The 26884-nt window shown below is 53.8% G+C and overlaps 4 protein-coding genes across 4 annotated transcripts; 3 read left to right on the top strand and 1 right to left on the bottom strand.

Annotated features, from left to right (window-relative positions):
• The first annotated feature begins 1110 nt into the window (after positions 1 to 1110).
• Positions 1111 to 8709, top strand: MINDY4B (MINDY family member 4B). The gene is made up of 12 exons (XM_030954623.1): positions 1111 to 1214; positions 1467 to 1494; positions 2104 to 2241; positions 2963 to 3082; positions 4233 to 4324; positions 4565 to 4730; positions 5120 to 5185; positions 5710 to 5780; positions 5937 to 6006; positions 6303 to 6464; positions 7020 to 7200; positions 8567 to 8709. The coding sequence occupies exons 1-12, from the start codon at positions 1111 to 1113 to the stop codon at positions 8707 to 8709; spliced, it is 1341 nt and encodes a 446-aa protein (XP_030810483.1).
• Positions 8710 to 10302: 1593 nt separating this feature from the next.
• On the top strand, positions 10303 to 12603 carry SIAH2 (siah E3 ubiquitin protein ligase 2). The gene is made up of 2 exons (XM_030954336.1): positions 10303 to 10771; positions 11496 to 12603. Exons 1-2 carry the CDS (start codon positions 10400 to 10402, stop codon positions 12051 to 12053), a joined length of 930 nt encoding a protein of 309 aa, XP_030810196.1. The 5' UTR covers positions 10303 to 10399; the 3' UTR covers positions 12054 to 12603.
• A 1674-nt stretch (positions 12604 to 14277) lies between these two features.
• ERICH6 (glutamate rich 6) lies at positions 14278 to 20611 on the top strand. Its single transcript, XM_030954486.1, has 9 exons — positions 14278 to 14490; positions 15276 to 15374; positions 15451 to 15608; positions 16594 to 16658; positions 17452 to 17873; positions 18003 to 18088; positions 18433 to 18585; positions 18856 to 19081; positions 19508 to 20611. The coding sequence occupies exons 1-9, from the start codon at positions 14278 to 14280 to the stop codon at positions 19772 to 19774; spliced, it is 1689 nt and encodes a 562-aa protein (XP_030810346.1). The 3' UTR covers positions 19775 to 20611.
• SELENOT (selenoprotein T) lies at positions 20605 to 26834 on the bottom strand. The gene is made up of 6 exons (XM_030954487.1): positions 26638 to 26834; positions 25362 to 25472; positions 24159 to 24285; positions 22811 to 22898; positions 21996 to 22147; positions 20605 to 21400 (listed from the first exon to the last, which is right to left on the bottom strand). The coding sequence occupies exons 1-5, from the start codon at positions 26799 to 26801 to the stop codon at positions 22023 to 22025; spliced, it is 615 nt and encodes a 204-aa protein (XP_030810347.1). The 5' UTR covers positions 26802 to 26834; the 3' UTR covers positions 20605 to 21400; positions 21996 to 22022.
• Between the last annotated feature and the right edge of the window lie 50 nt (positions 26835 to 26884).

Genomic DNA, 26884 nt, shown 5'->3' with positions numbered 1-26884 from the left:
CCAGCTAAAGCACGAGATGCTTCCCCAGGCAGAGCATCACACCGCCAAACACTGCCTCTGCGGGGTTACCTGGGTGCCAGGAGATGAGCTGCTCCTCACAGGACACGGAAACACACAAAGGCAGAGAGCCCCTGCCCCATTTATCTGCAGGGGCTGAGCCCAGCTGTGAGTGAGGGGCAATCCCTGCCAGCTGTGGGTGAGGGACAGTCCCTGCCAGCATCCACCCAGTGCCCGGGTACAGATCAGACCCAGGTACCAGGTATCACAGCCCTCTGCACTTCATGATCTACCAGCCCACAAGGCCTTACTGACTTTGATGTCTTTTTTTGCATTTTTACTGTGAAAGGCAAAACACTGCCGGGTTGTTGCAAAAGTTTGTCAGCTGCATCTTTCCCAAGGTAGCTCTGCCTCCTCATCTCCCTGGATTTTATCAGTGTGGAAGGGCTTCTGCAAGGCAGCACAACTCCCAGCTTTTTTCAACATTTTCTTCATAAACTATATGCATATTCTTCCTAATGTTAATCTATGTTCTTAAAGCATAACTTGTGTTGTATCTCATGGTATTGTTTACTACACAGCAAACCCAAAACCACTCCTTTACTGTGCAGACATGAGCAGCCCCAACCTGGGGTCTGGGAGTCCTCACAGGGGTCCCTGTGCCCAAAGCCCGGCCTGACCACCCCCACATCCCACCCTGCACCCTGAGGGAACCCCAGGAAGGACGCTGGGGGAGGCCCAGCATGGACCCTGGACCTCCTTGCATCCATCAAAATGACCCTGCTCCTGCCCCATGCTGGGAAATGCCCCCGCTCCTGCCCCACTTTGGGAAACAGCCCCGTTCCTGCTCACGCTGGGAAATGCCCCGGCTCCTGCCCCACTTTGGGAAACAGCCCCGTTCCTGCTCACGCTGGACAATGCCCCGCTCCTGCCTCACTTTGGGAAACAGCCCCGTTCCTGCTCACGCTGGGAAATGCCCCGCTCCGGCCCGCAGTCCCCAGCAGCCGCTCCTGCGGCATTAAACATTGATGCTGCCGGGCTCTCTGACGCTCGGCGGGCGGGACGGGTCGGTGCCTGCAGCAGCGAGCGGCAGCGCGGCTCCGCTCCGGGGCCATGGGTGACCGGGGCGCCGGGAGCGCTGCGCCCACGGCGCTGCAGGAGATCGCCAGCAGGATCTCTGACCTCAGCAAGTGGAGAGAAATCTTCAGTTTCCGTGGGTAAGGTTTTTATTCCGCTTCTTTAACGCAGTTTTAATTCCAGGTGGTTATTTAACACAATTTTTCAAGTTATGTTTTATTACAAAGCTTATGTGACAATGACAAAAGGTCCTTGTGTACCCAGTAATATAAATGCTACAGGTCTTATTCTTCCTTTGTTCTGGGGTTCTCTTCTGGCTGGACTCCAGTTTCTCCACATGCTAGTAATACCTCTGTTGGGTATTTTCATTTGTACTTCATTTATGCTTTCAGCTTGAAAATCAACAGCACGACTCATCAGGTAACTCCTTTTCCAAAGGTAATATTTTCTGTTTGTCTGGTGAGTTTTGGGCTGTCCTTAGATGGCACACGTCCATACCTGCAGCCCAGGTATCTATGGAGATTCATTTCTCATGCTGCTTCTTTGAGAAACAGACTTCAGATATTTTGAAGTCAAAGGGGCAGACCAGTCCTACGCTTGATTAATCTTTCCATCAAAAACTAATGGTTTTCACGGTGAGTTTTAGAGAACAAACTAAGATCTCTAAAATGTAAGTATTTGGACAGCCTGCTGTGCCCTTAGGTTGGGAGACACTGAAGTTATTCCCTGTAATTCAGACAAACACAGCACTATTACCTGCTGCAGCCATCAGCTCGGAGGAATGTGTTGGGAATGTCTGAAAACAGCTGGAAGTCAAGGGCACCCCGGTTCCGGGGCAGCCCGTTCCCCCAGCCCGCTGCCAGCCCCAGCGCTGCGCCCGCCCTGGGAGCACGGGGGGCACGCCGGGTGGGGGAGCAGCCCCGGGTGATGCCCTGGGTCACGCTGGGTGGGGGAGCAGCCCCGGGTGATGCCCTGGGGTGCAGCAGCAGCCCCGGGTGATGGATGCCCTGCCTGCTCCTCTCCCCGCAGCACGGACGGAGCAGCCCTGGCCATGGACCGCCCGGAGCCGGGGAGTCCCCGGGGTCAGAGCCCCCCTGCACCGTCCCCCGGCCCCTCCTGCTCCCCCAGGGCATGGGCGGCCGCCCCATCTCCCTGGACACGGCCATGGTGAGCTGCCTGCTGAATTAAGTATGAGCTGTAATTGAATCTCCTGAAGGAAAAGAGACTGGGGAGCCTTTCCCTGTGCTCTGACTGCGGTGTTCAGCCTGCTGTCAGCTGAACAGGGTGTGGAATGGGGATGGATTATTTAGGAGTCTCTTAACAAACATGGCTGGGATACAACCTTAAAGCTGATACACAATACCTCTCAGGAGAGAACCAGTCAAATGACAACAGGCAACATTTCCCTGCACTTCGGGGCTTCCCTGACAAACAGCCTCAGGACAGAAGGCAGGATCATGGAATCTTAGAATTGTTTGGCTTGGAAAGGGCCTTTAACACCATCAGGGAGGGATTTCAGCTCCTGCTGAGTGCCTGGCCCCAAAAGCACTGCTGCCAGGTGCTGTTGTCCAGCAGCTTGGCAGATCAGCAGGCAACGGCAGGAAGGGCCCCGGTGCAATCTTCCCTAAAATGTGCACTGTACCCAAATGTAAGTTATTACACACTACAACCAAGCTTCACCAGCGTGGCTGAGTGCTGTGTGAAGTCCCTGCACTGAGCTCAAACATCACTTTGCTCTGAAGCGGTGAGGCCTGGCTCTGGGCAGGTGCTGTGCCGCTGCTCTGGCTGAGGGCATGCGCGGCACCTGCACCTGGAGAGCCCTGATGGGACAGACCCCCATGCCAGGATGAGAGCTCTGACCCTGGCCCCTCTGCCTCCTCTTCCACAGAGGCTGCAGCAGCTGCTCTTCAGGAGCACGGCCCCCCTGTTCAGCTGCGAGTGGGCAGCAGCGCACTTCAGCTTCCACCCGCCGCACTCCCACCTGGCCTACGCGCTGCAGGCAGGAAAGGTGAAACTGTCACACGGCACCTGGACCAGCTGCTGCTGCCACAGACACGCATGGGAGCTGGCATCGGGGCAGGGGCCTCAGCAGCACACACACCTGTACCCCGCACACCTGTACCTTACACACCTGTACCTTACACACCTGTACCCCACACACCTGTACCCTGCCCACCCGTACCCTGCACACCTGTACCTTACACACCTGTACTCCACACACCTGTACCCTGCCCACCCGTACCCTGCACATCTGTACCTTACACACCTGTACTCCACACACCTGTACCCTGCCCACCCGTACCCTGCACACCTGTACCCTGCACACCTGTACCCCACACACTTGTACCCTGCCCACCTGTACCCTGCACACCTGTACCCCGCACACCTGTACCCCACACACCTGTACTCCGCACACCTGTACCCCACACACCTGCATTCTGCACATCTGTACTCTGCACACCTGCACCCTGACACCTGTACCCCACACACCTGCTCAAGAAAGATGCAGCAGGTTGCAAAAATCTCATATCTTTTCTGAGAATTAGACTTACCTGATTATTCCTGCTCCACCTAGAAATCCAACAAGTGAAGTCACCTAGACTATAATTTATCATTTTCTGAGATGGATGTTTTCTTCTTCCTTATTTACCATCACAATGCTGCACCCAAGAAAGCAGAAGGCCAAGATACACACTCAAATTGTAAATCCCCCCACCTTGTCCGGGGGCTGGAACGCTGGCTACAGCCACGGGTGCCACTCCCTGCATTCCAGAGCTCGGTGCTCACGGAGGGAGCGCAGCCCTGGTGGGTGTCAGCACGGTGGGGAGCGGGCACAGGCACTCCTGTGTGCAGCCTCACATCAGCCCTGGGCTGCCCCAGCACTCTGTCCCTTTGCTGCAAGGCCAGAGGGGACAAAAAACAAACCTTGGAGCTTCCCAGCGCAGAGGGTCCCTGGAGCTGGGGGCTATTCCCTGGGGCAGGGGAGGAAGGGCACCCACCCACAGGATCCCTGCTGCCCCTGCACATGGCCAGGGCTAGCTATCCTGCAGCTTCTTCTCCATAAGGGCTTCTTGTCATCCCCCTGGCCAGGGACTGCTGGGTGTGACAAGTGCTCCTTGAGACTCCTCAGATGGCAGGGGCTGTTTTTCTGTTCCTAGGGAGGAACAAGAGCCATTCTGGCAGCTGTACAAGCACACATCATCTCATACCTGCTCTTCACAAGAGAGACAGAATGTACTCACCTGGAAAGGTAAGTTGCTGGGCCTCATGGGACACATGAAAATTATTTCCATGCATTGCTTGGTCAGTGCCAGCCTCTGGGTTCAGGCAAACCAGATCCAGGTTCAGGTGGGGATATGCACTGGGACAGAAGCCTTGGCTGACCCCTGGCAAGGCTTCTTCCCACCAAATCCTCTGATTTCGGGACGGTGGTATGTGCCCCCTCCTCTGTGGTGTCACAGTCACGGCCCCTGGTTTCCCCCTGGCACAGGCTGCGCCGGCTGGGGCGCAGGGAGCAGGGGCAGGCGCTGGCCACGGCCCTGGCAGAGACCCTGTGGGCAGCAGGAGGAGGCGGCAGAGCTGTCGTGTGCCTCGTCACTGCCCCTGTCACCACGATGCCATGTGAAGGCTACAGAGCCAACAGCTTCACAGAGAGAGTGAGTATGGAACCATCTTCTGCCAACGGGATTTTCCTTAGAGATACCTTTGGCCCAAAACACAGAACCTCCTGCACCTGCTCCCCCACTCATGTTGCCTTACAAACAGGGATCACCCCAGACCCAGGTCTTGCTGCAACCCGTGATACATCCACCTCCCCTTCACCAAAGCCCATCTTCCTTCTCCTGCAAAAAGGAGAGTCCTGTCAACACAAAGCTGCTGCCCTGACTCCCTGCACAGTGCCAGAGCCCACAGCTGGGCAAGGGGCAGAGCAAACCTTTGCATTGTTCTTTCACTTGATTAATGGAACAGTAAGATTCAAAAGCTCAGCTTTTTGGTACAATTCATGTCTCCTTTGCACCTCCCTCATGGTGCCCATGCCCAACAGATCCAGCTGTTCGAGTTCTCAGAGAAAGCTGCTGCTCAGGAGTTCATCTCTGATCACATAAACTGTGTAAGTGGGGATAACTGCTTTGTCCAAGTTATTTTCTTGCTAAATTACATCTTATTTCCCATTCAAATTGAACATTTTGGACCCAGAAGTGTTAACATCATCAGGACATTCACACAGTTAAGGTACAGTTTGTTCCTTTCCAGCCTTTCCTATGGGAAGGGATTCTGCTCCCATGTAAACCCCCTGTGACTTTACCCATTATTCCAGCTCTTTCAGCCCACAAAAACTGGGTAAACAGGGCAGTATTTTGTACATCATTCAAAGATGTGATTCCTTGCAGCCTCATCAAAAATATGGGAAAAAATGTACAAAACCTGTTTAGCCAGTAACTGGAAGTTTCTTCTTTCGTTTTTTACCTGAACCTATTAAACAAAATTTGTTACAAAATCTTCCTGGAATAACACTTTACTCATCTTTACTCAACACACTCACCTAGGGCTGTATTGAAGCAGAGGAAATGTTTTAATTCAATATGATTTACAGGCCATAATTCCTTCCCTGTGATGCTTTATTTCTTTTTTCAGTTCAAAGGTGAAGGAAGCCATGGAGTGATCCTATTTTTATACAGTTTACTTTTCTCTAGGACACTTGAAAGGTATATTTTGCTTTTTAAACATGTTCCTGTAGTTCAGTTACATCTCCTGAAAAGCCTTTTCCTTTCCTCCCATTTCTGCTGGCCAGGCAGGGAGGTGCAGTGTTGCCTCTGGCACAGGCCCAGGGCTGCCCTGATGATCTCTGCTTGGCCACACAGGGTCCAAGAGGATTTGGGTGACGCATCTCCTCTGTTGAACATCAGTTCTGGAAACATCACCTGTACGGAGGTAGGATCAGCCACATGTCTCAAGCATTCTGGTTTTATTATTCTCACATCTGATTTAGGAAAAAAATATCATTTGGTAATTAATCCAAAGAAAAAAGAAGCCTAAGTTCATTTAAAAATATTTTGCAATTTTAATCATGACTGTGGACTTAAAAAACAGGCGATGATGATGATGATAGTAATAATTTCTAAAATGCCACTGGCAGCCTGGAATTGCCCTGCTTGTGGCAGACGTGACAGGGCTGGGAGCGAGGGGCGTTTGCCCGTGCCCCGGTGTGAGCGGGCTGTTTCCCGCAGGCCGTGCTCAGCCTGCTCCTGACGGGACGGGCGAGCCCGCGGCAGCTCGGCGGCGGCGGCCGGGAGCCGGAGCCCGGCGCTGGGGACGGCGGAGGCGAGGAGCCGTGCCCGCGGGGCCCCGTGGGCTTCCTGCGCTGGGAGCGGGCGCGGCGGCAGCGGCAGGTGAGCGGAGGGCACAGAGCGGGACCCCGGCACAGCCCAGGTGAGCGGAGGGCAGCCCCGCGGCCAGCGGGACCCCGGCACAGCCCAGGTGAGCGCAGGGCACACAGCGGGACCCTGGCACAGCCCAGGTGAACACAGGGCACACAGCGGGACCCTGGCACAGCCCAGGTGAGCGGAGGGCACACAGCGGGACCCTGGCACAGCCCAGGTGAACACAGGGCACACAGCGGGACCCTGGCACAGCCCAGGTGAGCGGAGGGCACACAGCGGGACCCCGGCACAGCCCAGGTGAACACAGGGCACACAGCGGGACCCTGGCACAGCCCAGGTGAGCGGAGGGCACACAGCGGGACCCCGGCACAGCCCAGGTGAGCACAGGGCACGTAGCGGGACCCTGGCACAGCCCAGGTGAGCGCAGGGCACACAGCGGGACCCCGGCACAGCCCAGGTGAGCGGAGGGCACAGAGCGGGACCCCGGCACAGCCCAGGTGAGCACGGGGCACACAGCGGGACCCCGGCACAGCCCAGGCTCCCGACAAGCATCCCTCTGGCCAGGTGAGCCCCGGGCTGCGGACGCCCTGGCTGCCCGTGTGGCTGTGCAGCCTCTCGGGCAGGCACAGTGTGCTCTTCGGCACCGACAGCCGGCTGCTCTCCGACTGGAAAGCCGAGAGAATTTTTCACCTGTACTTCTACAGTGGGCAGCAGGAGCAGACCCAAAATGCCCACCTGACGATAGGTACGGACCCAGATTTACCAGGGACTGAGGTATGGGCATCACAGACAACTCGTTCCTGCGCTAAACACTCAATACCAAGTTTAAACACACCAGGAAGCTGGACTCTTTCATGACTAGTTCAAAATTTATAATAACATTCTCTCCAGCTGCCGGGGTGTTACCCCACCCAGCCCTCAAGCCCCATGTGGCTGCTCACTCACTCCCCCACCCACAGCATCAGGGAGGGAATTGGAAGGGCAGAAGCTAAAGAACTTGTGGGTCCAGATAGAGACAGGGTAATAAGAAAAGCAAAAGCCACACACGCACAAGCCAAGGAAAATAAAGAATGAATTCACTTCCTCCATAGGCAGGCAGGTGTTGCAGGGCCCCATCACACACAGCAGTGACTCGGGAAGACAAACACCATACTCAAAAGGCCTTTCTCTTCCTTGCCCCCAGTTCATATACTGAGCATGATGTCACAGGCTCTGGAATATCCCTTTGTCATTTTGGCTCCTCTGTCCTGGCTGTGTCTTCTCCCAGCCCGCCATGCACTCCCAACTTCCTCACCAGCGTGGCAGTAGGTGGGAGCAAAAAGGCCTTGGCTATGGGGGCACTGCCCAGGAGTAACAAAATCACCTCTGTATAATCACGCCTGTGTTCAGCACAAAGCCAAATCACAGCTCCATACCAGATGCAGGGAAGGCAATGAATTCTGTCCCAGACAAAACCTGCACACCAGCGCAGCGAGGCTGGCATGCAGCAGGGCACCTGCCTGGCTGACTGCGGCTGAAGTCTGTTTTGCTGCCCAGCACCAGCTGCCACCATGGCCCTCATGTTCCCCACCAAGTTTCCCCTCAGGAGGGATGAACTGCTCCTGCAGCAATGCTTGGGCTGTGAACCAGGCTTTGTGCTTGGGATGCCATGTTCTTGTTTCTTGTGCTACTGTGCATCACTTACCTTCCTCATTGGGTGCCTCCTTCCTTGCTCTCCTTTCACTGCAGCATTTAAAGCAAAGTCAGAACCTTGAAACTAAAGGGTAAATCTGCAAGGAAGAAGAGTGATTTGAGATAACTGTCATGATACCTGGTGTGGCCACAGATACTATCTGAGCATCTGCCCAGAAAAGCAATATGCAAACACACGGTGCAAGGAGCCCAGAGCTGCACTCAGAGCACCGGAATTTCCCGGGGGCCCCACGGTGCAGGGGCAGTCCCCAGCCCGGGAGGCCCTGCTCACCCTCCCTCTGCTCCCTGGGGCAGGACGGCAGCACATCTACACCAATACAGCTGCAGAGGCTGCTGCTTTTAGCTGTCACTGAAGCCTTTTTGAGTGGGGTTGGGTTTTTAAGATTTTTTTAGACATTTATTTTTCACTTCCTCTTCAGACACTCATTCGCATCACTGGGAAGAGGCTCAGAGAGAAGGTCCCTGCAGCCGAGGGAGGAGGCACCCAGCCCTGGAGATGGCAATCAGGACTAAGTGGGCAGGTGCAACCATCAGCTGGAACGGGACAGACCCCTTCTTCTGAGGAGGGAGCAGGATGGGCCCCTGCCCCTGCAGGGTACTGCCATCTCCCACACACTACCAGCTGCACTGGTCACTGCAGTCTGGAGGACAAAAAGCTCTCTCCCCAGTCAAACAGCCTTTGGTGCATTGAAGGGACACCCTGTCCATAAGGCATCACACCCACTGCAAAAGTGCGCACTGCAGGGACAGTGACTTGCAACCCTGTCCCACTGCATGCCTTTTCCAGGTGGTAGGATGCAAGTTCTGCTCCCCAAGACAGCTGGCAGGAAAAGGAAAGAATCAAGCCCTGGCAAAGCTGCCATGGCAGTGGTGGAGTCTCCAACCCTGGAGGGACTTAAAAGCTGTGCAGATGTCCGATCTGGGAACATGTTTAGTGGTGGCCTTGGCAGCGCTGGGTTAATAATTGAATTTACTGGGTCTTAGAGGGCTTTTTGAACCCAAACTGCTCTGGGGTTCTGTGATTCAGTGATTTTACTGCCTTCGCCAAATCCTGGCACCCTACATTCACCTGACAAGCATGGGCACGGCACATTGTTTCTAGCTGACAGAAGCCACCGTCCACTTCCTTTTTCATTGTCATTGCTCCAAAACGACCTGTAAGTCACACCCTAACTGTGTTGCTAACAACAACTGAGAACAATAAACCTTCTGCAAGTGATCCAGAAACTTGGTTCCGATTTATTGAATTTTACAAAAAACAAAAAGAAGCCGCGGCACCCAGCCAGAGATTCTGCTGGGCCGGGATGAGGAGACGCTTGTTACAGCAGATGCGGAGTCTGCGATCGCACTGCGGGGCCGCGGCTCAGCCCCGGCGCTGCGGGACAGGGGCCAGGGCCGCGGAGCATGCACGGGCCCGCTGAGGGGCACGGGCCCGCTGAGGGGCACGGGCCGGCCGGCACGGCACGGGCCCGCTGAGGGCGGGCAGTCCCGCTACGGGGCACGGTCCCGGTGAGGGGCTGGCAGGGCGCGGTGCCGGTAAAGGGACACGGTCCCGCTGAGGGGACACGGTCCCGGTGAGGGGCTGACAGGACACGGTCCCGCTGAGGGGACACGGTCCCGCTGAGGGGCTGACAGGACACGGTGCCGCGGAGAGGACACGGTGCCGCGGAGGGGCTGACAGGATACGGTCCCGCTGAGGGGACACGGTGCCGGTAAAAGGACACGTCCCGCTGAGGGGACACGGTGCCGGTAAAGGGACACGGTGCCGCTGAGGGGACACGGTGCCGGTAAAAGGACACGGTCCCGCTGAGGGGACACGGTGCCGCTGAGGGGCTGACAGGATACGGTCCCGCTGAGGGGACACGGCGCCGGTAAAGGGACACGGTGCCGCTGAGGGGACACGGTGCCGGTAAAAGGACACGGTCCCGCTGAGGGGATACGGTGCCGCTGAGGGGCTGACAGGATACGGTCCCGCTGAGGGGACACGGCGCCGGTAAAGGGACACGGTGCCGCTGAGGGGACATGGTGCCGCGGAGGGGCTGACAGGACACGGTGCCGCTGAGGGGACGCTCCCGCGCAGCGTAGCCGGTCCCGGGCGGGCCCGCGCGGGGCACGCCGGGAGCGGGGCGGGGGCCGCGCGCAGCCGCCGCTCGCCCAGAGCCGCCCCGTCCATCATCATCCTCCTCGTCCGCCGCCGCCGCCTCCGCCCCGTCCCCAGCGCGGCCCGATGGTGGCGGCGGTGGCGAGGCGCGATGAGCCGCCCGTCCTCCGCCGGCCCCGGCCCTAGCAAGCCTTGCGGAAAGCAGCAGCAGCACGCCCCGTCCCCCGCCGCCGTCCTGCCGGGGACCGAAGGGGCTTCTCCGCCGCCTCCCCCTCCTCCTCCTCTTCCTCCCCCCCAGCAGCAGCAACAGCAGCAGCAGCAGGAGCTGACCTCGCTCTTCGAGTGCCCCATCTGCTTCGACTATGTCCTGCCGCCTATCCTGCAGTGCCAGGCCGGGCACCTGGTGTGCAAGCAATGCCGGCAGCAGCTGAGCCTCTGTCCCACCTGCCGGGGCTCCCTCACCCCCAACATCAGGAACCTGGCCATGGAGAAGGTGGCCTCGGCTGTCCTCTTCCCATGCAAGGTAAGGATGAGGGGCTGGGCAGGGGGACGGGCGGGCCGCCCGGACCACCCCCGATTCCTTCACCCCTGCCGAAAATCCCCAGCCATCACCCCCATCCCTGTATCCCTGCTGAAAATCCCCGGCCATCACCCCCATCCCTGTATCCCTGCCGAAAATCCCCAGCCATCACCCCCATCCCTGCATCCCTGCCGAAAACCCCCAGCCATCACCCCCATCCCTGCATCCCTGCCGAAAACCCCCAGCCATCACCCCCATCCCTGCATCCCTGCCGAAAACCCCCAGCCATCACCCCCACATCCATATCCCCAGACCACCCCCCACATCCCCCTGCAGAGGACACCCACCCACCACCCCAGTTGTTGAAACTAGAATCCTCTGTTCTTTTTAAAGAAAAGGACTATCCAAGCCAGGACCTCTCCAGCTGATCTGGACGGATCAGATCTAACTGCAACAGCAGATCTAAGTACAACTCAGCCATACAGCCCATTTTATCTAAGTGCTTGCGTTAGGAAAAAACAACAACAAAAGACAAGAAGAATCCATTTTAAGTGGAAACAAAAACTAAGTAAAGCTCAGCTTGAATCCAGGGCTCCATACAAGTAATGTAAAATTTGCAATGAGCACGGGAGCTCTGTTGATCACGTGTGTTTGCAGCTGACGGGTGGGAGCAGTGCATACTAGTGCTGGTGCCTTTCCTGACGGCTTGTGTTTGGTCTCTTTGCAGTATGCCACAACAGGCTGCTCCCTGACCCTCCACCACACAGAAAAGCCAAAACATGAAGCCATCTGTGAGTACCGTCCCTACTCCTGCCCGTGCCCTGGTACCTCCTGTGACTGGGAGGGATCCTTGGAAGCCGTGATGTCCCACCTCATGCATGCCCACAAAAGCATTACCACTCTTCAGGGAGAAGACATCATTTTCCTTGCCACAGACATTAACCTGCCAGGGGCAGTGGACTGGGTGATGATGCAGTCGTGCTTTGGTCACCACTTCATGCTGGTGCTGAAGAAACAGGAGAAGTGTGAAGGTCACCAGCAGTTTTTTGCCACCGTGCTGCTCATTGGCACCCGTAAGCAGGCAGAGAACTTTCAGTACAGACTGGAGCTGCACGGCAGCTGCCACCGGCTGACCTGGGAGGCGTCTCCCTGCTCCATCCACGACGGCGTGCACGTGGCCATCCGCAACAGCAACTGCCTCGTTTTTGATACAGCCACTGCACACCTCTTTGCTGACAACGGAAACCTCGGCATCAACGTGACAATTTCTATGTGTTGCCCGTGATGCATTGCTAGCAGACTCGAGCTGGCTGGATGTAGTGCTTCACTGGGGTTTGGTTTTGGTTCCTGTTTTTTACGCTGTTCAACTGTGTCATCTTGTATGCTAAGGTTTCTGACTAGCCAACGGTTGCAACTTTGGGCAGAAGAGGAGCAAGAGTGTGCTGTAAGTAATGTGAGCAGGACAAGGTCTTCTAAAATTCTTGGGTGCCTTAGGAAGATTACACACCGTTACCTTTTATAATTTAATTATATTTTATGTAAAGAGTGCTTCCATTGGATATATGGCTTAAGAGGCTCCAGTTTGGAGCACACCTATAAGCCTTTTCATTAGCAGTACAGACTCCTTCTGATGCTGGTGAGCTTGAAGAAAAGGTTTTAGTATCACAAGAGGGTTTGGTTTGGAAGAGACTATCATCTGTTCCAATCCTCCTGTCATAGGCAGGGACACCTCCCACTGTCCCAGGTGCTCCAAGCCCTGTCCAACCTGGCCTTGGGCACTGCCAGGGATCCAGGGGCAGCCCCAGCTGCTCTGGGCACCCTGTGCCAGGGCCTGCCCACCCTCACAGGGAACAATTCCTTCCCAATATCCCATCTCACCCTATCTGCTGGCAGTGGGAAGCCAGTCCCCCTTGTCCTGTCACTCCAGGCCCTTGTCCAAAGTCCCTCTCCAGCTCTCTTGTAGCACCTTTAGGCACTGGAAGGAGCTCTAAGTTCTCATGATTTGCCCTTAGTGAAGCCACGTTGGCTATCACCAATCACCTCCTTATTTTCCATGTGCCTTAGCATAGCTTCCAGGAGGATCTGCTCCAGTCTCTTTCCAGGCACTGAGGTGAGACCTGACCACCTGTAGTTCTCTGGATCTTCCTTATTCCTCTTTCTAATAAAAGAGGGTTATGTTTCCCCTTTCGAAGTCAGTGGGAACTCCTCTGGACTGCCTCAACTTCTCAAACACGATGGATGATAGTGGCCAAGCCACTTCCTCCACCAGTCCCTCTGAACCTGTAGGTGCATCTCATTAGGTCCCATGGACTTGTGCACCTTCAGATCCCTTCGACCTCCTCTACCCCAATCCTCACCTGCTGCGGGCAGTTCTTTTTCTCCCACTCTCTGCCTTTGCCTCCTGCGACTTGGGCAGAGTGGCTGGAGCAGCTTGCCACGAAGGCTGAGTCAGAAACATGGCTGAGTACCTCAGCCCTCTCCACGTCCCAGGGAACTGGGGCTCCCATTTCCTTCCTTAGAGGGTCCACATTCTCCCGAGTCTTCCTTTTACCACTGGTGTACCTATAGAGGTTGCTTTGCTTGTTGCCCTTGATGTCCCTGGCCAGATTTAATTCTTTCAGGCTTTAGCATTCCTAACCTGATCCCTGGCTGCTCACAATCCTCTCTGGCTGCCTGTCCTTTCCTAGTAGGTGAGAAAGGAAGGAAATCCAAGGAACCTCTCACAGGAGAAGCTGTGGGGGGAACAGTAGGTACTTCAGCAATGTTTCTCCATTCTCTGCTACCTTATGGAAGGGAAGGGCACTGGGTCAGCTGTGGTGGTGGCTTCAGTAGGAAAAAGGAGAGAAGGGGCTGGGGTATGGCATGGTACATTTCACATGGAATTGCTGGCTCCTGTCTGCTTTAGGGGGATCAGGCCAGGTACAGGTGCAAGCAGGAGGCACAAGTCCCACAGACTGCGAATGGATGGAGCCAGAGACACAGGGTTGTCCACGTGCAGCTGCCCTGGGACATTGATTATTGTAAAAGATTCATAATATAGCAAGAGCTTTATGGCCAGTGTCTTGTCATTTGGTATTTAAGTTTTGTTGCCATATTTCTTTTATTTTGCAATAAATATTTTGCAAAACCTGCACTGAGGAGCTGTGCTAACACACGAGTGCACGGCAGCTGCTCCGCGGTTACGCCGCGTGCTGAGCCGTGCTGGATCAGCTGGGATCCCCTGGCATGGGCTGGCTCTCCTGGAGGGGTCCTTGCCCCTGCCACCTCCCCGCCACCGTGCTGACACCACAACCGACTCTGCCTGCAGCTCCTGCCTCTGCCACGGGATCGTTCTGCTTGAATCAGTGACAGCAAACAGCAGCTCCCCGCAGGGCGGGGCCTGGGGCGGGGCGGGGCGGGGCGGAGGGGGTTGGGCCAGGGCCGGGTACCGGGCGGAGCCGCCCCGCGCGCTCCCGGCGTGCCCCGCGCCCCCGGCGTCGCCCTGGAGACGGCGGCGCAGCGGGCCGGGCATGGACGGGCCGGGCCGGGCCGCGGAGCCCAGCGGAGGGGCGGACCATGCGGCGGGCGGGCCCCGCTGGCCCCCGGCCCCCGAGGAGGGCGCAGAACACCCGGCAGAGCCGCAGTGCGGGACACCCCCGGCCGGCCCGCAGCCCACCCCCACGGGCCTGCCCACCCTCCTGGCCTACCGACCCGAGTCCTCAGAGGCAAACGTACACCACGAGGTCAGTTGGGGTGGGCGCTCCCCGCTGCTTCATTCACACGGTTCCATGTGGAAAACAGAGAACCAACGCCCTTTGCCGAGCCCGCAAAGGAGCCCCTTCAAGACAAGGTTTTTCTTCTGCGAGGCTGTTGAAACAGCCTGGGCAGCAAGAGGCTATGCAGCTCCCCTACCCCCTATTCCCCTATTCCCCTATTCGGCAGAATATTTTGTCTAAATCAGACAAAAAATGTATGTAAATAGGTACAGCCACCTAATACAAGCAGGGCACAGAGTTCCCCGTAGCAGAGCAAAGTTACGAAAGACTTAACTCAAGGCATGAGGTGGGGAGCAAGGGATTTTTTTTTCAGGATATCCAGTACCCATCCTCAAAACACACCCTGCTGTCAGTCTGGTTTGCATCTGGTCAGATGTGACCAGCTCTGTATCACCAAGTCTGCTGGTGCTTCCTCAGAAACTCCCACAACTGGAGTTTTTCTCTCTGTAATGCGCTCAAATCCTCAGCTCCAGTGTTCTGTGCTCCCAGCTTCCCTGGGAAGGAGCAGAACTCACAAATACCAGTCATTCCCTTTGTTTGGGGGCATTTATTGATTTATTTATAACACATCTGCTATTCTCTTTGGTGGTTTCCTGAACCTAATGTTTTGAGTTAAATCATTCCAAGGTATCTCAGACATGGATCTGTCATGAGTTCCCTTAGGTGCTTTGTCACATCTGTCGCATTTTCACCGTGCTAACCGGGGATCTGGGGGCTGGTGCCCCTCCCTGTTCTCCCCACCATCGCTGCAGGCAGAGGAGGATGCTGAGCCAACCTGCGAGTACTGTGGCAACCTGCTGAGGCCGTTCCCTTTCTCCCAGGATGTGCCTCTCTCCGAGGACCAGGAGGACGTAAGCTGGCAGGGAGGACAAGCAGGGGTTTGCTGTGGAACGGCCACGCTCACGGCTCTGCTCTCTCACCCTCTAGAAATTCTGCTGCAAGCGCAGCCGGGAGCTCTATGAGTTCATCATGAAGGAGAGGAAGAGGCTCGAGGATGCCAGCAGCCTTGCCAGAGCTGTCAGCACCCAGGAATCCCTCAGCTCTGAGGCCAACCTGCTGCTGTCAAAGGAGCAAGACAGCCAGAGGTACTGGGAGAACTGGGGGTCAGGTCTGTGTAATGAACCACAGGGAGCTTTGAGGGGAAAAGGAACATTAAGAAACCGCAGGGAGAGGGATGAAAGAAGAAAAACCTTTGCTTTAGGCACCAGTCCTGATTCTCTCTGGTCCCTCCTGGCTTCTCTATTGCCAGGCTGCACAAGGAGGTGGCAAGGCATGTGCTGAGTGAAATGTTAATTCCAGTCCTGACAGATGAACTATCTAGAGACAGATAGAGCCAAAAAAACCCACAGCTGTGGGAAGGGACAGTATTTGGGTGTAGCTTCTACCTCTGGCACTGAAACAAAGCTGGTGTATTTCTGTTTTGATCTATAAACTGTTTGGATTACAGTTTCCAGAGTCACACACAAGAACTCTGCAAGTTCTCAGGCTGTTTAGCAGGAGACCCAAAGCTTGTGCAAGAGTTTAAGCCTCCAGGGAAAGTCTAAGCCACAGGTGTACTGGTTTAGTTTTCCTTTTCCCTAAAGGAAACCTCAGGTACACCTTCAGTACACCTGGAAGTAAACTGTTGGTCTCCTCAAAAATCCTTCACAGTCTGAGGGTGCAAGTGCCTCCTACTATGTACAGAGCACACACCAAACCACTGTCAGATTTATAGGAAGCTACACAAGAATAGTGAAAATATTCTTGGAGATGAGCTGTTTTCTTGATCTTGTGGGCATATGTCCTTCTCTTTCACATAAAATACTGATCCAAACCCCATTACAATATTCAGCTCTCCTTCCATCAGAGCTGATGCCACTGCAGTGGCAGTCTGTTCACTAGAATCTGTGTGGGCACAATTCCTTTCTGCTGAGGTATGAGTATTTTGGTGACACTCTGCTTCTTATTACTTGGAATTGTGAGCAGAGAGAAAAACAGATTCAGAAATTGTGTTCCTAAAGCAGGGGTATCCACTACTTGCATCTTTCTAAACATGATACATGAGGTGTCAACAACACTTCTATTTTCCAGGCAGCAGAAGAGACACCTGGCTAGAGAGTTGGTTGAGCAGTCTTTAAGGTTGAGTGCCACTAAAGGTGAGCTGGTATTTCCTTATGGATTTCTCTGTTTGTCTCAACAGTGCATTCAGTGGAATTGCTGGTTTCTAACTGGAGGATTTTATACAGCGACATGTTCATTCATTGTCAGATATGCATATGCAATCTCATTAAATTAGATACAAATCATCCCTCACACATGAGCACAAGAGGAGGCACATCCTCTTTGCACAGAGTTTGTCATGATTTTCAGTATGTACCTGTGATTTTCCAGCTGAGATGCACAGAACCTGACCTGAGAGGATAAGTTGGCAAAGCCAAGCCCTTAGGAAATAGGAACTGCCAAAATGAGTCTTGCCCATATTTTGCCTGATCAGGTGGATATTCCATCAATTCCTAGCCCAGGCTGTAGATGACTGAGCAGAGGATAGAGGAGTTTTGGATAGAGGAGTTTTGACAGGTGAACCAGATTTACAATATGGGCATGTTTTCAGAGAGGATGGCAGGGCAGTGAGACTTCTGCAGCACTGGGCTCTCAAATGGTCAGTTCCAGCACGTGGAGCCAAGTGTTATCCCAAAAAGTTGCTCTTTACACAAATGTGTGTATATATGTAACTGAAAAAAATGCTATCTTTTATCATAATCCTGTGCTCTGAAATAGCTGAGCAGTTTGGACTGCCCTTGTTAGAAAATAGCCCAAGACAGACTGTCAGGAGGGAGTGTTTCAGCCAGGAGCTCCCACTCCCCCAGTTACAGCAGAGGTGTCGGGCAGCCCCGCAGTGGGCACTGCCAACCCTCTCTGCTGCACAGAAGCCCTCCCTATGCTCTGCAGGGTTACAGCAAGCTGGATCTGCTTCCTACAAGCCTTCCCAGGAACTCACATCTCCTGAAGGCGGGACACCAGCATCTGTTGCAAGTGCAGCCAAGCCCGAGCCCTGGCCCAAGGAGAAGCCTGAACCAGAATCCCAGCCCAAGGAGAAGCCTGAACCGGAATCCCAGCCCAAGGAGAAGCCTGAACCGGAATCCCGGCCCAAGGAGAAGCCTGAACAGGAACCCCGGCCCGAGGAGGAGCTTGAGGAAGAGCCCGAGGAGGAGTCCGAGCTGGAGCTTTGGCCCGAGGAGGAGCCCGAGCTGGAGAACGAGCCCGAGTCCCAGCCCGAAGAGGAGCCTGAGTCCAAGAAAGAGCCCAAGCATGACAAGAAGCCCATGTCCCGCAGTGTCCTCTGCTACGAATTCAGTCTTCTGGGGAAGAAGGCAGGTACCTGCGGCCGACAGCGACGGGAGCACCTTGGACATGTCAGCACTGTCAGAGCCTGGCAGTGCCCACTTTCACAGGGCAGCTGTGCCAGACTGCTCTCATCCGTTTTATCCTTTCAATCTTAGGTGGGGAAGGGTAAATTGGTGCAGAAGTACTACAAAAATGGAAAGAAATTCCTTACCATGCTCCCAGACGGAACATCGCAGTTATTGTATCCTTTACAGGGTTCACTTGCCTGCCTTAGTCCAGGGCTGTTACTAATTTTAAGTGTGTCCCAGTCCGCTTTATTACAACCCAGATAATCGATCCCACTCACTCTGAGGAGCAGCAGCAGTGAAACTTGACACAGCTCCTGGGCTGAGGTTTCAAAGAACAGCCAGCTCCAATGAGCACTAGCTTCCAAGACCCAGCCCAAGGAAGCAGCGCACCTTTAACACAGTGCTCTGGGTAATATATCAGTTTTTACACCCCGAAGTAGCACCCAGAAGTATTTAGTGTGTAATAACAGATCAACCAAGCAAAGCAGGGGGTTACAAACACCTTACCTAGCGGCAGCTATCCATCTGGAAACCTGGCCGTCATCATTGCACAAGCCAGAGACCAGCTGATGTGCATAGTACAGGAAGACGAGCCAAGGACAGCCAAAATCCGAGCACTGTTTCAGTCTGATGGCAGGAGCACATGCTATTACCCTACCGGAGATGAGTGGTGCGTTCAGCAGCTTTGCTGTCTCTTCTGTGCATTGACATTCCAAAGGCCATAAAGGCTATTTTTAATAGTATCCAAAAATAGACAAATTCAGCAGCTCATAGGCCCTGCTTCAGGTGCCCCCAGAGCAGCAAGGCAACCCAGCTGTGCCTTGAGAGGTGGGGAACAGACCCTGCCCCTGCTCTGCCTCTGTCCCATCCCTCAGATTAATAACAGACCTTCTGCCACAGGAGCTTACAGGGTTCAGAGCTTCCATTTCCCTTTCTTTAGGATAAATATGAGTATGCAGGGTGGGCAGTATTTGGACCAAGCAGGCAACAGGGTAAGAAGGTGGATGTGGCCGAACTTGTTACCAGAACCCCAGGTCCCACTGAGCCCCATTTTCATCTCACTGAACCACTACGTGGGGGTCAGGATCCTGGCCCAGGACAAGATCTTCGTCTCCTTCCTTGCCATGGGGCGACAAGCAAAACTCAACATGGGAACCAAAGTGCAGGTAATTGTTCCTGTGCTGAGCCACTCCCCACAGCGGGAGCGGGGCAGCCAGGGAAGCTCCCCTCTGTGCTTATCCTGTGTATCCTGTGCTGGATGCTCCCTATGTTGTCCCATGCTCCATCCCCAAAAAGAAAGCTGTGGAAATGTACATATTCCTGCCACTCCTATGGAGACGGGACACTTGCCAGCCCCAGCTCTCTGCAAGGGGCCACAGTGTGGGACTCCACTCCCAGGCAGATGCCTGGCAACATCCCCAAGGTCACCCTGGCTCTGCCACAGGGAGAAGAGCTATGATCCATGTGGGCAAGGTGCACAGCAGCTCCTTTCCTCCGCAGGCTCCTGTCCCAGGGGCAGGTTTGTCTGCTGGAGATGGAAGCCCTGTGCCCAGCTCGGGTGGCTCTGCCAACTCGTGTCCTCTGTTCTGCAGGTCAGCACCGACAGCCAGCTGCCTCCTCCAGCCCGGCTGGGTGAGGATGAGCTGCTGCTGCTTGCTTTCCGCGTGAAGATCCTGCAGCTCTTCGACAGGATGCGGGGATGCCTCAACTTCCCCTCCAGTGAGCAGTGGAACAAAATGCAGCCTCCCATGTACCTCATCAGCCAGGCTGTGAAGATCCTGGAGCTCTGCATGACTGCTGACATAAGCGATGAGCTGGCCAACTCCATCAAGGCGATAGTAAATGCCCAGCAGCTCTGACCGGTGTGTGTGTGGTGTAAGGCAAAATGAGCCAGAGACAGCCCCTGACACTGTGGCACCTGCATGTGCTCAGCAAGATTTCTTCTCTGGCCCTGCCTGCCCTGGTGTAGAGCAAAGGGCAGTCCAGGGCTGATCCACACAGCCCCAGATGGGTCTTGCTGAGGGCAGGCGGTACCAGCCTGCAGTGACAGCACCTTGGTCATGGGGGCATGGGAGGGCTTTGCTCAGGCAATCCCATGCTCCACAGCAGTGCACTGCTCCTGAGCAGGCTCCCTTCTGCCTCCAGCCCCAGCTGAGTAGTCACCTCAGCCCTCGGGAAGGCACAAGGCACAAAGGGCACAGCCGGGCCAGGGCTTGGGACAGCTACAGGCAGGTGTTTGCTCAGGTCACCCACACAGGTACTGCTCTGCCACTCCTGACAAGAAGGTGGCATCAGCAGGAAACCCCAGATGTTCCTGGTGCCCATGCCCACAGCAGCTCAGCCAGCTGCAGGTACAAGGCAAGGTGGTTCCCTGCAGAGAGTGACAAATGCCCTCAGAATGCCCAAACCAATCACCTATGCTTTGCTCCAGGGAGCACCAGCGGCAGCCTGCGATGGGCTCTGGTTCAAGCACTGCAAACACAGAGCTGTCAGTGGGTGTTTAGAGGCTCATGGTGCTGCAGTCAGCCTCTCAGAGCTGCCTTTGAAACTAGGGGTTCACCTGGCCAGCCTCCCCCAGGGAGGCCACACCTGAACTGTGGTAGGTGCCTGAAGGATAAGACCAAGGCCCATGTCTCCTTCCCCACACTGGAGGTTCTTAGGGGCTTACACATGACAAATACAAGGTCAGTAACTCTGGAAAGTTGGCTTTTTATGCAGTTTTTCAATTGCAGTTCCAAGAATGTCCATCGGTGACAAACAAGGTACTTCACACAGGAAATGGGAACTCTTTATTTCAATTAATGTTCTTGGGTTCTGTTCAGGACAGCAGGAAGGCCCAGCTCATCTCTCAAATGGCCAAGGAAGAACTGCTGGAGCTGGTCCACATGATTAAAGAGCAGCTGATCTTAATTTTCACTGAAGTCACCAAGTGATGTAACAATTCCGCATATAATTTTGCTTATATAATTCAGTATATAATGCGCTGTTCGACTCTGCCATAGATTTTGAAAAATATACAAACCTGTTTTAACCACATTAAAGAGATTTGATAGACAGCTATCAATTACTCAACAGTTTAGGACAATATCAGACACTCCTATAACTTCATTTTAAACTACAAAAAGAACATAAATTCATATAAAATACAACAGATTAAACAAACTTCTCTTTTTCCAAGGAAAAATTAGGTATCAACTCAATCTGCCATAGTGTGAAACATGAATATAAAATAAGTTACCATTAGTAATGCCTGCATTGCTGATCTATGAACTGGTCGAATGAAGTCTTAAAAAAACTATACAGTATTATTGCACTCGTGGCTGTGCAGTGTGGACTGGCCAGCACTGAAACAGGGCTCATTGAGTGTTTGTCCAGGAGGCACAACGTGGCTGCAAGAGAGGCATCCAGCCTGCACCAACAGCAGCTGTCTTCAGTGCAGGCCTTCATGGTCTGCACCACGTGGCCCGGGAACCACCACCCAATGCCTGTGGAGAGACACCTGGGTTACAGTCAGCAACAGCCCTGCAGCACAGCAGCACTGAGCCAGCGCCAAGATGGGGAATCGTAAGCCACGCGTTCTGAAAGCCACAGGTGACACAGGGATGTGGAAGTGCTTGGTCATAAAGTACCTACAGGATGTGAACTCCATGCTACCAAAAGCCGTGGAGCTTTTGCAGAGGAACAGGGCAGTACACCAGAGCATGACAGTGTTCTGCTCTCCAGGGTTAAGCAAGGAATAGACAGCATCCTGTTCCCCAAGGCTCTGGAATTCAACTGGGTTAAAAGCCAGGGAGACCTTAAGCCCCAGGACAGAGGCTATTGTAATGCATTTACATTAGGCCTTCTGCGTGTAGTAACACACATTCTCCTGCCTCATGGAATGCCAGCTTCCTGCTCTGAGACAGGCAGAATGAGCCACATCCCAAAACCTCCCACCCTAACAGCCTCTCTGACACCACATGGCAGTTTAACATCATGAGAGCTGGTTCTCCAGAAAAACATTTAACTGAACACACAATCCTAAAATCCAGTCTCCAGTGTGCTCGTCTTACACAGGCAAACACAGTGGAGGAGACTTACGAGAAGTTTCAGTGCTGATCGATGGGGCTATGATCGATGATGGGGCATTGACTCCATGTGCACATTGAGCTTCATCTCGTTATCAAGGATCTGTACAAGCTGCTGCATGGAAGGGAGGTGGCCAGACTCCAGCTTAGACCACACTGGGACATCTAGTGCAGAACACACACAGGAGAGAAGCACCGTTACACTGGGAGCATCAGAAAACAGGCAGAGCTGGTGTAAACATGGAATTGAGAAGCTCCAGGAAACTGTCTGAGCTGGTACTGATCTATGCTGAGGAAAGCATCTGAATCAACAATGCTTCCATTAAGAAGTATATCATATTGATGGAGAGGTGCAAAATATCCATTGACATTCCCCTCTACCTGAAAAATCAGTACTGTTGTCCATCAGTACTGATAATCTGGTAATAGTAATGGATTCTTTAGGATTCCAAAGCTAAAGCATGCTGCAGAACAGACAGGGAAAGCATCTAATAGGAAAGTACATGCCTCTAGCTGATGGTTTCTTATTTAATGCCCATCACACACAAAGAAAGAATATAACACAGTTATTCCAAGGCACCAAATATCCCTCTGAGAAAGTTTTTACAGACCTGTTCTAAAATATCTGACATCTGTATAAATTGCTTTATAAGACTTCTATGATTTTCATGATTTATTCTGATAGGCAACATCTGAAGATCCAAATGGATGGCAATTTCCACATATCACATTTGGGACATAAATTTACTGACACCATCCCTCATTCTGCACACCCCACAGCCCTCACATGTGTATATGTGACAGCCCTCAAGCAAAGTCTCAGCTCACCATTCAAAGTGATTTCAAAAGCCCCAGTGGACATACACTGGTTCTCGATCATGTTGCTCAGGAAGAAGACCATCATGCAGGCGTACACCTGGAAGGGAACAAAGACCCACACAGACCTCAGCCATGTCAGGCACACCTGCTGCTGTTCACAGGTGCCTCTGAACTCCCTCTGTGATTGCTCAAGGAATGTTCCCATCTACAGACACCTCCCCTTCCTCCTTTTACAGACTGCACCTTGCCTTCCCCAGAAAAGCTCCAAACCAGCTCCGACCCCAGCCAACTCACAGCCCTCCGCACACCTCTGGACCCAGCACAGGCAGCTGCAGGGGGCTGGCAGTGTGACATGGGAACTCAACTGTCCCCAGACACAGCCTGTCACTGTCACAGCAGCCTCCAGATCACAGAGCCAAGGGCCCAGCCACAAACAGCAAAGCAAGGCAAGTCACGTGCATAGGAACCACCGACCCTCCTGCACACCTCCAAGCTCTTCATCTGGAATTTTCTCTGTGCATGGGTGACTAAGGAGGAAAGGACAGCAACTTCAGCAGTGCAGCTCCTCCCTCACCACCAGCATCTCTCTAATTTCCTCTTCCTGTTCACAGGCACACTCACACAAGTCACTGCAACACCACAGAACCTGGCACAGGGACAGCAGCCACACACTGCGGCCAGCCCAGTCAGGCACACAGTTGGCCCATTTAATTCAAATGGAAATATTACAGCTTCTGGACATGCAAATTGGCCAGTGAAAGACCCAGGGCACTGGGCAGCTCAGCATGAAGGTCTGTAAATCAGTTTAGTTAGTGGAATAAATCTGGAACAAGGTTACTCTAAATCAGAGTACAAAACCCTGAATCTACTGGCATCATCAGTACTGACTCATGGGAATATTCTCCCACAATGTCATGCCAGTCTGCTCTCCAAAAACACCCACAACATTTCAACTTCATTTTTCTAACGCCCTTCTAATTGCTGCCTAATCTATCAGGAGTCTGATGGAAGCATCAACTGCAAAACCATTATGAGACAACAGAGAAGGGAAATGGTAATTTTAACATCAGCAATATTGGCTTGAAATGCTCTTCTTGAGCCCTAAAAAATAAAGAACTCTTTTATCATCTTTGTCAGCACTTTAACTTCAGCTGCCCCTCTGCGGTAGAAGCAGCTTGGAAAGAGATCACAGAAGCACACCTGGCTTTGTCAAAAGCATAAAGCACAACTGGTAAGAATTATTCTACCATAAGGCTGCAGCATATGAAAGGTAAATCAGATCTGAGGGATTCACACTGCACCCTCATGAAGTAACGCTGAAGCTGCTTTTTCAGATTAAAAGAAGTATGTCCTTTACCTTGTTTTCCTGGCCCCACTGCCAGATGCTTGGAGCTTGCATGCCAAAGAAAGCAAACGGGTCCTTGCCAACGATGATTAAGCCAATTAATACTAGTTTGAAGACAGACAGAAAGGATGCTATGTGCCTGTTGGAGACAACACACACCAGTGACTGAAAGGTTCAGTTTCTACTTCACCATACACAACTGTAATTCACATCACTAGGAGACAGTACAATCAAATGTTTCAGGGGAAGTACAAAACTTTCCAAGGTTTATCTCGCTGTAAAAGAACCCCAAACCAAATCAAACCAACAAAACAAAAAAGCAACACACATAACAACACCTCAAATAAGGCCCTGCTTCTGCACAGCACCCCAGAATGCCACCTTCCTGTAAACCACAGATTCTTTTGCTCCTCAGCAGACTTCAAATGGGACTCTGCTTTTAACTTATATATGCCTGAACTGGATAAGAGATTCAGTTTCTAAAGCTGTTCCATATTACAGACATGTCTGACTGACGGGCACCACTTCCTGTGGAGCATTTCCCAGTGATGTGCAACTCCCCAGAGCCAGCCCACACGGAGGCAACTGCGCCCCACAGCCTCCCACCACCACAACCCTGCCAGAAATCGGGCCAACGAGCGTTCCAGGAGCCACCCAGTAACTATGGCATCACTCTCCAGCGTGGGCACACTGCTTTAAGTAGCAGGAATAACACTGTTTTGCCTTCTTCTGAATTTCTTTGGGCTTTCCCCCCACAGCTGCAGCAAAGGCCATTCCAGCAGCCCCTAACCTGAGGTGAGCTCTCCCTGATTCAGATGTTAACACTGAACTTTCCCTACCTCTGTGTCCTTAACCCATTACAGGCATTTGTCACTAAGTACATAAGCCTGAGCAACAAATTGAATTTATGTCCAGATACAGCATTAAGAAAAGCTAGGAAAATTCACTGTTTCAAAAACAAGTTATGTAATTTATTTTAGGTTAGCTATGACAGGCCTCATCATACAGATACACAGACAGTGATACTTGTATGGAAAACTAAGGCAGCTACCAGGAGGGCAGAAGATCACATACAAGAAAACCATACAAGCGTCCTTGTATGCAATCGCAGTAGAAAATCCCCTCAAGTTTACATTTTCGCTATTATTTCAGTGTAAGTGCATGTGTTTAGCAGTGGAAAGCAGACAGAGAGCACAGCATGAGGCACACGCTCACCTATAGATAGGTTGAGGAAGGTAGTTCTCCCCTTCGATTCGGATGTCTGGGTACCGCTGGCTGATGACCCGCATGTACTCCTCAAACACCCGCCTGTAGCCTCAGGAGACACTGAACACAGACAGCATGGTCACCACAGCTCCAGGGTTGTGCTGCTCAGTAGCACTCACCCTCCTCAGAACCCCATCAAGCTAAAATAGAACTCACATTTTTTATGGCACAGAGAAAACCTCATCTGCAGTGAAATTACACATCACAAATCCCAACAGGTAAGCCCTGGGTGTGACACTGATTTGCTCCACATCCCAGCACAGACACAGAGCTCTGGAAATACCCACTTAAGCATCAAATCACTCGCTTGCCCTGCAAAAATCTGTTAAGTTACGATTAATTTAGGAAGTCAATGTAAGCAATCCCTTGCTCTGTGCCGAAAAAAAAATCTTCACACAGAGCCGTCTGAATCCCTCTCTGGAACTGTCCAGACAGGCAATGTCGCTCCCAGCCATCTCTATGCGTCAGCACGACGTGGGAACTGCAGGAGTTAAATATTCCTAGCTGTCCTCTGCCTCGCCTTTCAGCAGCCGCCTCGATAAAACTGCAGTAAACCGCCTAAGACCCCGAACGCAGCACTTTCCGCAGGCGCTCAGCGGTGCCTCAAGGACCCGCAGGGCCCGCCCAGGCTCTGCTCCGGCCTCCACCTGGCCCTGCGCACCCCGACGGCCAGGCACCGTAGTGGCGAGCGCTCCGGGCTTCTGGAGTTTTCTCGCCGCCAAGAGGCCCCGTGCTGCTCCGGGGCTGCCCGAACCCTGCTCGGAGCTGCTGACACCATCGGCAACACCGCCACAATGGTGCAAAGGTGCCCGAACGCACCGACTGCAATACAGGCACTGCACCAAAACACATTACTACAGCCATTACTAAGACATCGGTTCCTCCCAAACGCTAGTCCCGCACCAGCACAACGCCATACACGGCATTAAAGGGCCCGAAAAGCGCGGTATTATGCCGAGCGGCCGTAGAGCGGGACCCACTGAAAGAGCCGCCGCCCGCGGCCCGGGGCCGCCTCCCACGCTCCAACAAGGCCGGGCGTCCCGACAGGTCGCCTGGGGCGAGGCGGCCCTTGGCCCTGCGGGAGGCCCCTCCACGGACACGAGCGAGCGAGGCCGCCGCAGCGCCGAGGGAAAAGAAGGGAAGAAAAACGAACGAGGGAGGGAGAAGCGACGGCCCAGCGGACGCCGCCATTTTGGCCGTCGCCATCTTGGCGGGCGCCCCTCACCAGATCTGAAACTTGAGCAGCGGCCCGGTGGCGTAGGCCATGCGCAGCTTCTTCGCCGGCAGCCCGCCCTGCTCCGCCGCCGCGGCGCCGCCGCCGCCCGGTGCCGCCGCCAGCCCCGCCAGCAGCAGCAGCAGCAGCAGCCGCCGCAGCCCCGCCGCTCGCATCTCGCCGCCGCCGCTGAGACACCGCGCGCGCGCCGCCTCGCCAGGGTCACGCGCGCGGCGGGGCGGGGCCATGGCAGAGCCCC

The sequence above is a fragment of the Camarhynchus parvulus genome, chromosome 9 (assembly GCF_901933205.1).
Source record: "Camarhynchus parvulus chromosome 9, STF_HiC, whole genome shotgun sequence".
Taxonomy (NCBI): Eukaryota; Metazoa; Chordata; class Aves; order Passeriformes; family Thraupidae; genus Camarhynchus; species Camarhynchus parvulus.
This window is presented reverse-complemented; position numbering and strand designations above follow the sequence as displayed.